We start from the raw sequence: 11,960 nt of genomic DNA, 5'->3' as shown, positions 1-11,960 counted from the left end.
AAGCAGAATACTCAGTCAGACTGCGCCCTTGTGGTAACCATGGCACATGCTTCAGGTAAGTCCTTGGTCATCTGATCAGCACTTTGGTGCCTGTCAAGGGTCGAGACCTTAAATCTGGAGCCTCCTTGGGATATTGCCAGGTGGACCTAGATCAATTTGAGAATCAGATCTGTGGATATGTCAACTCTCTGGTTTCCAGTTGGTCTAACAAGATCCTAACCCCAAACTTTTGAGGCACCGAAGGTTCTACGTGCCTGAGTATTATGCGTCGTCAACTCTTCAGGTTGGTCCTCAAGTGTTTGCACTGATGGGGAGAAATCTTTTGGAGAGACTCAGATCAGAAACCATGTCCTCTCCCAATCTTACCGGTTCTGAAAGGGAGACAGACAAAAGGTAGGAGGGGACACTTATGTAGGAATTCCCCCTCTCCTGCTGTCCTAAGTATGGGGATGCCTGGCATGCTTTTGGTTAACTCAACAGAGAAATGGAGCCAAGTCTTAGGTCGAGAATTTTAGTAGAGATTAGTATTTTAAAAACCGAGTCCTTTAAACTTAACTCCCAATCTTGAGCCGAAGGCCTTGTCCACGTTAGTATAGCTTGTGAAAATATATATTACCTCTAAAATCAGAAAAATTGTAATATACGTAATGAAAAGAAAGGACATTGAATGTACAGGACTCGGTAGAGAACGTTCCAGTTCGGGTGAATGGCGAAAGAGTTTTTTTTAGGTGCCTCAGTGCACTGCTGATTATGTTTTTGTGTATGTGCATGAAAAAGAAAATTTTATAGAATTTATACTGCAGAGAGAACTAACCCACAATTCACACATTCTTCTCCATCAACAGCTCATTTTGCTCACTCATGCTGTTATTGAATAATTTATTAGCGTGACGGATCTTTGAGCTGTGTCGATAAGCATGATTTAGGTAAATATCTTATCAGCTTTATGTAAAACAAATTCTTATCTAATCATACTATTAGTAATCATTGAATGCCAACGGGTTTTCCATAACACTCAATATATTTTTATATATAGTTTTTAATGATTCGTAATATGCAATTGTTTTTATATTTTTAAGAGCTTTTCGGATTTTAGGAAATCCCTCTTACTTGAATAACCTCTCTTCAATTAGCAATATCTCCCTTTTAATTTTTTCAACAGAAGAATCAAACTAATTACGAAAGGAACCTTTAGCACCTTTAGACGTGAAATCACCTCATTCAATTATGAATACCTCAGAAGTATAAATTTAATCATAGCATACGTCATAATAAGATAAGTAAAATAACTATGTTTATCAGACGTGTTCTATAAAATATAATATCTTTATCTACATTGGTCGAGTAATTGCCTTTGTCTAGAGCATATAATTTTTTTTTTTTTTTGACAGATTACCATCTGAGCACAGCATGAACTTAAAGTGACCAGGTTTAATAATTGATTTGAACTTACAAATAGCTACACAAACAAGCACCCAAAGTAGTGCATTGCTGATCCAGAGGTTATTTAAAAGTATATACTGTACAGATAAAGATATACATATAAGTATACAGATAGATGGGTATGATTACTTGTAACTCACTTCCATCATGACTTCTTCTACTCTTGCCTCCCGATCTCTAGAGGATATACCACTGTCCATTCTGAGGTTTGCCTGTGGGTGAGAAGAACATTATAGGTTTGAATGAATGCTTGACAAAACCCCAAATGACAAAACCCCAAATGAAAATAACCCTAAATGACGAAAAACCCCAAACGACCAAACCCCAAATGACAAAAATCCCAAATGACTAAACCCCAAATGATGAAACCCCAAATGACAAAAACCCTAAATGACAAAACCCAAATGACAAAAAACCCAAATTACTAAACCCAAAATGATAAAACCCAAAATGACAAAACCCCAAATGACATTAACCCCAAATGACAAAAACCCCAAATTACAAAACCCCAAATTACAAAACCCCAAATGATAAAACCCAAAATGACAAAACCCCAAATGACATTAACCCCAAATGACAAAAACCCCAAATGACAAAACCCCAAATGACAAAAATCCCAAATGACTAAACCCCAAATGATAAAACCCAAAATGACAAAAACCCTAAATGACAAAAACCCAAATGACATTAACCCCAAATGACAAAAACCCCAAATGACAAAAACCCCAAATTACAAAAACCCCTAATTAAAAAAAACCCAAATGACTAAACTCCAAATGATAAAACCCAAAATGACAAAAACCCTAAATGACAAAGCCCCAACTGACAAAAACTCCAATTTACAAAACCCCAAATGACTAAACCCCAAATGATAAAACCCAAAATGACAAAAACCCCAATTTACAAAAACCTTGGAGAAATTTAATCCTCAAAATGGAGTCTTTGCATATCTACCCTTTGGAATGTATTTGTAATTAGTGTAGAATTGGGACTATTTTAAAGAATAGGTATTGGTATGAAAATCATGAAATGAATAAACAATCGTTGGTTCTGATGTATTTTACAAGGTGATTAAGGAATATACTTAATATCATTGTTACGCATTTGAACTTTTTTTGCCTTATTATTTTCATGTTTTACTTTTACTTACTCAAATTATGATACTTTTCTACTGAAATAATTAATAATGATAATGACAATAATAATAATAATAACTTTCAAAAAGTTGTATCATTAAAAGTTTGAACCTTTTCCTAAAACAAGTGGTGATGAAAATGACATTTTTTTTTTTATCATAAAAAAAAAATCGATTTTTTTTATTATGATTTTCCTTATCTCCTTCATTTAAACGGAACCCCAAAAACTCATGATCTCAAACCATCGGTAAATGACCTCAAACCTTAACATCACGTGACCTTGTTTCCCTCACCTGGAAGGTCAGTTGTTCCTTGACCGTCAGAGTCCCGACGAAGAGGTCCTCCTGCTGCACGTAAGCGGAACTGCTCGTTAGCAGATTCGGGGTCACCCGTTGCCCGTTGACGTACAGCTTACCTGTGTTCAGTGAATGATTTCAATTGTTAGTTTATCATTCATTGGATAGATGGAATATTGAAGATTAATTGAATAAGATCTATTCTAATGTTGTTACTGTCCTTAAAATATTTTATTTTCGTTGATCATTACTTTTCTTGTAGTTTATTTATTTCCTCATTTCCTTTCCTCACTAAGCTATTTGTTTGTGAGCGACTGTACATCAAAACTGTATCGATTTTGACCAGATTTGGTAGCCATGTTGGCTATGACACAAGGATGAATCCGTAACAATTTGGATAAAGTACAACTAAGCACAAGTGCGCAGAAGTATTTTGAATATAATCGCAATGTTAAGAAAATGGCAAATATTATATTAGTTTATTTTTTGTTTGTGGACAACATTACGCAAATATTACCGAATCAATTTCAACGAAACTTGGTGGACAGATGGCGTATGACCCAAAGACAATTCTATCAGATTTTGAAGAAAATACATCGAAGCATACGTAAAGAGTGGTGTTAAAAGCAAAATAAGACTGCTTGGCGTGGCGAAGGCATGCTCTCTACTGAACGCCCCTCTAGGTACTTAAGTAATCATGTAAAGATTCAATACCCGAATAACTTTAATTCTTTCCATAGAGAATTACTAAATACAGTAGATATATGTATTTATGCCGATATAATATTAATATAGAGTTCAACAAATTAACTTTTTACATTTATCTTTCTTTTGCCTAATGTAATTATGTAGTTTTAATACCTGAATAGCTATTTTAATATAAAGATATGCCTAATGCGTGTATATATATATATATATATATATATATATATGCATCTATATGTATATATATATATATATATATATATATATATATATATATATATATGTATATATGTATATATACAGATATATGTATATATATATATATATATATATATATATATATATATATATATATATATATGTTTAGTATATATGTTTAGTATTTTTAAATTTATATATTTACACACACACACACACACACACACATATATATATATATATATATATATATATATATATATATATATATATATATACATATATATAAATTTATATATTTACACACACACACACACACACACACATATATATATATATATATATATATATATATAATATATATATATATATATATATTCATGGCAGTGTTAAACTGTCATAACTGTTAACATTCTACCTTTGATTTTGAGTGTCTGATCGCTCCTGAAGGTGAGAGAGTTCAAGAGTGTCGTTTTACCTGCACCAGAGGCTCCCATAATTGCCAAAAGCTCACCTGGCCTGCAAACACCTGTCACTGATGAAGGAAAACATTTCATATAAGAATTTTCCTGGAATATATTTGACTTAAAGGGTCTCTCTGTGTGTGCTTGCCCTCATAATATGTAAAAACCTGATTATCAAAATAGGAAGTATTCTATGCTTGAAAGAACGTTCACATATCCTAAGATATTGCTTTTCAAAACTGATCAGCTGGATGAGACTAAGATTATTTAAGTTTCAAAGCAAAACATATATTTTGAACATTATTCTTAAAGCTTTCTTAACCATAGTCAATAAACTGGGTTATTTTTTCTGCTTTTCCAACTAAGGTTGTTGTTTAGTTAGTAATAATAATAATAATAACAATAATAATAATAATAATAATAATAATAATAATAATTATAATAATGAAAAAAGGATAATGATAATTATAATAATGAAAAAAGGATAATAATGATTATAATAATGAAAAAAGGATAATAATAATAATAATAATAATAATAATAATAATAATGAAAACAAAATCATTGAAGATAAAGATACCATTTCTTAATATATGCTTCTCGGAGATTTGAGATCGCTTGCAGCATCCTTGCAAAACAGGGGCGTAGACGTTCAGGTTTTCCCAGGAGTATGTCAAACCCTCTCCTTTAATCCTTTGGGCTTCGATTGGCACTGACGTCTCAGCATCCTGCGGGAGAAGATGAAGAAGAAGTAGAAGAGTTTAGTCGGAGTGTAAACTTAAGTACAATCTTCTTCTTTCCAACAGTAGGAAGGAAGAAGCCCTCAGTAAGAGAATGATAAAATTGATTCTATGTGATGTCGAATAAAGTAATAAGGCCTTTGCAATACAACATATTATTATTATTATTATTATTATTATTATTATTATTATTATTATTAGTATTATTATTATTATTAGCTAAGCTACAACTTTAGTTGGATAAGCAAGATGCTGTAAGCCCAAGGTCTCCAACAGGGAAAAATAGCCTTGTCAGGAAAGGAAATAAGGAAATAAATAAACGACATAAGAAGTAATGAACAATTAAAACCGAATATTTTAAAAACACCAACAACATTGAAACAGATATTTCATATATAAACTATAAAAAGACTAATGTCATCTTGAAAAAACAGAATATCTTGTGGAGTCGACAAGATTGAAGTTTTAAGAGGTCTTGCTTACTTAAAGTGTTTTTAAAAGACATTTCTGATTCTCTGTTTAATTAGTAGATACTTAATTTTCTCTTGATTGCTAAATAGAAATTTATAATTTTTTAGAAATATTTTAATAAATATTTTGTTCCTAATTAATTTTCTATTTATTACCCTTTGAACATAATGTAAAGATGACAGCGGCATGAGACCGAGTTTTCCGAGACAGACTTTTCTGAGATAGAGTTTTCTGAGTTCGAGTTTTCTTTTGCTGAGATCGAGTTTTCAGAGATCGAGGGTTCTGAGACAGTTTTCTGAGACAGAGTTTTCCTAGATCGAGTTTTCCGAGACCGAATTTTCCGAGACAGAATTCTCTGAGACTGAGTTTTCCGAGACCAAATTTTCCGAGACCGAGTTCTCTGAGACCAAATTTTCTGATAACAGTTTTCCAAGACAGAGTTTTCCGAGACCAAGTTGTCTGAGACTGAGTTTTTCGAGACATAATACCCTGAAACCGAGTTTTCCGAGACCAAGATCTCTGAGACCGTATTTTCTGAGACCAAGTTTTCCGACAACGAGTTTTCCGAGACCAAGTTTTTTGAGATCGAGTTTTTCGAGACAGAATTCTCTGAGACCGAGTTTCCTGAGATCGAGATCTCTGAGATCGAGATCTCTGAGATCGAATTTTCTGAGATCGAGTTTTCCGAGACCGAGTTTTCCGAGACCTCTGAGATCGAATTTTCTGAGATCGAGTTTTCCGAGACCAAGTTTTCTGAGATCGAGTTTTCCGAGACTAAGTTTTCTGAGATCGAGTTTTTCGAGACAGAATTCTCTGAGACCGAGTTTCCTGAGATCGAGATCTCTGAGATCGAATTTTCTGAGATCGAGTTTTCCGAGACCGAGTTTTCCGAGACCTCTGAGATCGAATTTTCTGAGATCGAGTTTTCCGAGACCGAGTTTTCCGAGACCAAGTTCTCTGAGACCGAGTTTTTCGAGACAGAATTCTCTGAGACCGAGTTTTCCGAGACTGAGATCTCTGAGACCGAATTTTCTGAGGCCGAGTTTTCAGACACCGAGTTTTCCGAGACCAAGTTTTCTGAGACCAAGTTTTTCAAGACAGAAATCTCTGAGACCGAGTTTCCTGAGATCGAGATCTCTGAGATCGAATTTTCTGAGATCGAGTTTTCCGAGACTAAGTTTTCCGAGACCAAGTTCTCTGAGACCGAGTTTTTCAAGACAGAATTCTCTGAGACCGAGTTTTCCGCGACTGAGATCTCTGAGACCGAATTTTCTGAGGCCGAGTTTTCAGACACCGAGTTTTCCGAGACCAAGTTTTCTGAGACCAAGTTTTTCAAGACAGAAATCTCTGAGACAGAGTTTTCTGAGACAGAGATCTCTGAGACCGAATTTTCTGAGACCGAGTTTTCCGCGACCAAGTTTTCTGAGACCGAGTTTTTCAAGACAGAATTCTCTGAGACCAAGTTTTTGAGACCAAGATTTCTGAGACCGAATTTTCTGAGACCAAGTTTTCCGAGACCGAGTTTTCTGAGGCCAAGTTTTCTTAGACCGAGTTTTTCAAGACAGAATTCTCTGAGATCGAGTTTTCCGAGACCGAGTTTTCTGAAACCAAGTTTTCTGAAACCAAGTTTTTCGAGACAGAATTCTCTGAGACCCAGTTTTTGAGACCATGATCTCTGAGACCGAATTTTCTGAGACCGAGTTTTCCGAGACCAAGTTTTCTGAGACCATGTTTTTCGAGACAGAATTTTCTGAGACCGAGTTTTTGAGACCAAGATCTCTGAGATCGAATATTCTGAGATCGAGTTTTCTGGCACTGAGTTTTCCGAGACCAAGTTTTCTGAGACTGAGTTTTCTGGGATCGAGATTTCTGAGACCGAATTTTCTGAGACCGAGTTTTCCGAGACCGAGTTTTCTGAGACCAAGTTTTCTTAGACTGAGTTTTTCAAGACAGAATTCTCTCAGACTGAATTTTCTGAGATCGAGTTTTCCCAGAACGAGTTTTCCGAGACCGAGTTTTCTGAAACCAAGTTTTCTGAGACCAAGTTTTTCGAGACAGAATTCTCTGAGACCCAGTTTTAGAGACCAAGATCTCTGAGACCGGATTTTCTGAGACCGAGTTTTCCGAGACCGAGTTTTCCGAGACCAAGTTTTCTGACACCAAGTTTTTCGAGACAGAATTTTCTGAGACCGAGTTTTTGAGACCAAGATCTCTGAGATCGAATATTCCGAGATCGAGTTTTCTGGCACTGAGTTTTCCGAGACCAAGTTTTCTGAGACCGAGTTATCCGGGATCGAGATTTCTGAGACCGAATTTTTTGAGACCAAGTTTTCCGACACCGAGTTTTCCGAGACCAAGTTTTCGGAGACCAAGTTTTCTGAGACCAAGTTTTTCGAGACAGAATTCTCTGAGACTGAGTTTTCTGAGACCGAGATCCGAGACCGAATTTTCTGAGACCGAGTTTTCCGAGACTGAGTTTTCCGAGACCAAGTTTTCTTAAACCGAGTTTTTCGAGACAGAATTCTCTGAGACTGAGTTTTCTGAGACCGAGATCTCTGAGACCGAATTTTCTTAGACCGAGTTTTCCGACACCGAGTTCTCCGAGACCAAGTTTTCTTACACCAAGTTTTTTCGAGACAGAATTCTCTGAGACCAAGTTTTCTGAGACCGAGATCTCTGGGAACAAATTTTCTTAGACCGAGTTTTCAGAGACCGAGTTTTCCGAGACCAAGCCTTCCTAGAATGAGTTTTTCGAGACAGAAGTCTCTGACACTGAATTTACCGAGAACGAGATATCTGATACTGAATTTTCTGAGAATGAGATCTCTGAGACCGAGTTTTCCGAGACCGAGATCTCTGAGACCGAGTTTTCCGGGACCGAGTTTTCCGAAACCGAGTTTTCTGTCCACCGGACAGAATATACGTTTCAATATAAAACTGGGACAGCTAACTAGTTCATTCCCAGAAAGCTACGATTACATATATAATCTATCAGTCTACGATACACCTGCTCTTTCTATACACCTGCCATTTCTCTCCATATTGTACACCTGATCTAATAACTCACAAGCTGTTAGTGATCTTGGATAAGTTTCACAATTATCGTAATTAATGTTATCGGCGGCGTTATATACTAATCATTTTATTTCAATCATTTCATATAGAACAGAGTGAGTTGAAATGATTTTTTTCTTATTTTCTATAATTTTGCGTGATCTATAACCGGTCTATTTTGAAACATAGTTTACAAGGAGTTATTGTTATTATTACTACTATTATTTGCTAAGCTACAACCATATTTGGAAAAGCAGGACTCTATAAGCCCGGGGACCCCAACCGGGAAAATAGCCCAGTGAGGAAAGGAAACAAGGGCTAATAAGATATTTCAAGAAAAGTAACAGCATTAAAATAAACATTTCCTATATAAACTATAAAAACTTTAACAAAACAAGAGGAAGAGAAATTAGACAGAATACTGTGCCCGAATGTACCTTCAAGCAAGAGAACTCTAACCCAAGACAGTGAAAGACTATGGTACAGAGGCTATGCCGTAACCCAGTAGGTTTTGATTATATAATTTCTATCAATTTGCAATTAGAAATACTTTAGCATTTCCTACAGTTTTTCATCCCATTCACAGTGTGTTGAAATTACCAATGGATATGAAGTCCCATTTTCAAACACATCTAAAAATCCTATTGTGTCACTCAATCACAGTTGGTATAGAATTTCCAAGTGTAAAGCAAAACCAGCCGATGAATTCAGAAGATGGGGTCCCTAATATCTCTGTTTATTATTATTATTATTATTATTATTATTACTTGCTAAGCTACAACCCTATACTCAATTTTTTTTAATGAGGCGCATTTGCACCGAATCCCAGCGGTGGCCTTTTAGCTCGGAAAAGTTTCCTGTTATTTGATTGGTTAGAATTATCTTCTCTAACCAATCAACGAGCAGGAAACTTTTACGAGCTAAAATGGCACCACTGCGAGTTGGTGCAAATCTGCCTCACTAAAAAGAATTGACTATAGTTGAAAAAGCAGGATGCTATGAGGCCAGGGGCTCCAACAGGGAAAACAGCTCCGTGAGGAAAGGAAACAATGATAAATAACAACTCATTTTCAATGACGTTTTTACAGCTGACAAAAGGAAAAGTTCCATAGGATGATACTGAATCCTAAAAATAGCACGATGCAAATATATAAAGAGTTAGTGTTTTCATAGTTTAGAAATAACTCGAGATGAATTCGAAATCTTATTAAAACAGAAATACTATAAGGAATCCCGTACCGAAATTAATTATTTGAGGGGAAATATCTGTTGGGAAAATCGTCTTATAATTTCTTATATTACTTTCTGATGCTAAGGAAAACCCCCAAAGTGGACTAAATTCAATTTCAAACGTTAAGAATTTTAATACTCTTTCCTCCCCATGATTAAAGACGGGGCTTCATCTGCCTTTCGTAACCTGGTATCACAAAAAGTGCTGTGTCATTCACTCCAAGATAAGAGTGAAGATACGAGTCGAGACACTTCTCATAATCTAATCTATATAAATACGTTGGTGTTCAATGGCATTCCTTTTGACTAGAATAATATAGTGAGGGTGGGGACGGGTACTAGTTTTTAAAGATGGCTTATCTAAAGTTGAGTAAAAGAAATCAAAGTAACACAATGAAAAACTTGTGCAAAAAGATGAAGAAAAGAAGATTGAAAAAAAAATGATGAAATATTTCTATATTGGATAATGTAATCGTTTTAGAAGATCAGATATAAATTGAAATATACGGAAAAATAGATACATGATAGACCGCGTAATCGCATGATTGCTATACAAAGACGTATAAAGACCGAATTCTGACTCTCCTATTAAGTCTTTCAGCCTTCGTATGCATAAATTTAGAATTCTCGTACTAGCCAGCCACACGAATATCTCTGTAGAATGTACTCGTAGCTATTACACTGTAATGTTTGGTTATTCTTTTCAACTAACATTATGGCATTTTTTTTTAAACCTCTAACTACTCATCCTTTTGTGATTTGGTAATTACTTTTCAATTGCATGTATGTAAATGCCCCTTTTGTAAATAATACATGTATATATATATATATATATATATATATATATATATATATATATATATATATATACATGCAGATATACATAGATGTATATTTGAGTATAAATGTACACATATTGAATATATATTGATATATTCAGATATGAGCAGTATATATATATGCAATGCTATATATATATATATATATACATATATATATTGTATATATATACATATATATATATATGTATATATATGTGTGTGTATGTATGTATATCTATCTATATATCTATCTATATATGTATATATACTTACATATATATATATATATATATATATATATATATATATATATATATATATATATATATGCCATAACTAGTACAGCTTTCCTGATCAGGGCGATACACAAACGCTTTCTCTACGTTAAGGTAACACCACTCAGAAAGGGACAAACTTCCGACATGAGTAGGGACATGTCCGAGGCCTTTGTCCTGTAGTTGACTAGGAACAGCTGCATTTGTTGTTGTTGTAAGTATGTATGGGTGTATATATATATATATATATATATATATATATATATATATATATACAGATAGATAGATAGATAGATATACATACACACACACACATATATATATATATATATATATATATATATGCGTGTGTTGTGCGTGTCTGTATATGCATATCTATCTATATATATACACACACACACACATATATATATATATATATATATATATATATATATATATATGTGTGTGTGTATATATATATATATATATATATATATATATATATATATATATATATATATATATATATATGTATATATATATATATATATATAGTATTGCGTATATATACTGTACATATTTGAGAAACTTACCTTTTCAAATCCTGGATTATCATAAGCCTCGATCCTTGTAGACATTGTCAACTTCAAGAAGTTTTTCTTACTTGTTATATTCGATGAAATCACTTCCGGTAATAGAACCAAAGATATTTCTTAGTCTGATACAATCAAGAACAAGGAATTCACGAGTTTCATTTACATCACTGTAAAAGCTACTTCAGAAACACTGTTCGACTTCAGTGGCGAGGATTTGACGATCTTATCGTAGCAGCTAGTGTTTCATAAACTGTTTAGATGAGTTAAGATATGAAATCCTCTTCAGAGTTTTAATTCTGAAACTTATTGGGTAAAAACGAAGAATAAATATATTCCCCTTTTCCTTCAGTCTTCCATCTGTGTCATTAGACAAGAGGAACAGGAATGAAACGGTGGCTTCTGTGACGAATTCAGGGTAAAGTAAGACTAAGGGGTTAGGCTATGCTTTCAAGGTCTTACGGGTAATCGAAATTCATCATGCCTTATCGTCTGTTATCGCAGTCCAACATTATGCAAGCTTTGGGTTCGTATAGTAAGCTTATCATAAAT

The 11,960-nt window shown here is 34.2% G+C and overlaps 1 protein-coding gene across 1 annotated transcript in view; it reads right to left on the bottom strand.

The window, feature by feature from the left end:
* The window catches only part of LOC137653710 (protein white-like), a 36,335-nt gene extending 24,504 nt beyond the window's left edge, over positions 1 to 11,831 (bottom strand). The window contains exons 1-5 of the mRNA XM_068387293.1: positions 11,409 to 11,831; positions 4,823 to 4,970; positions 4,197 to 4,313; positions 2,873 to 2,994; positions 1,584 to 1,655 (exon numbers count right to left, since the gene is read on the bottom strand). Of these exons, the coding sequence (XP_068243394.1) occupies positions 1,584 to 1,655; positions 2,873 to 2,994; positions 4,197 to 4,313; positions 4,823 to 4,970; positions 11,409 to 11,453 (504 nt within the window). The 5' untranslated portion in view covers positions 11,454 to 11,831. The remainder of the gene's footprint in view (positions 1 to 1,583; positions 1,656 to 2,872; positions 2,995 to 4,196; positions 4,314 to 4,822; positions 4,971 to 11,408) is intronic.
* Between the last annotated feature and the right edge of the window lie 129 nt (positions 11,832 to 11,960).

This window comes from Palaemon carinicauda, chromosome 14, assembly GCF_036898095.1.
Source record: "Palaemon carinicauda isolate YSFRI2023 chromosome 14, ASM3689809v2, whole genome shotgun sequence".
In the NCBI taxonomy this organism is placed as follows: domain Eukaryota; kingdom Metazoa; phylum Arthropoda; class Malacostraca; order Decapoda; family Palaemonidae; genus Palaemon; species Palaemon carinicauda.
The sequence above is the reverse complement of the archived record's forward strand: the minus strand, read 5'-3'. Positions and strand labels throughout refer to the sequence as shown.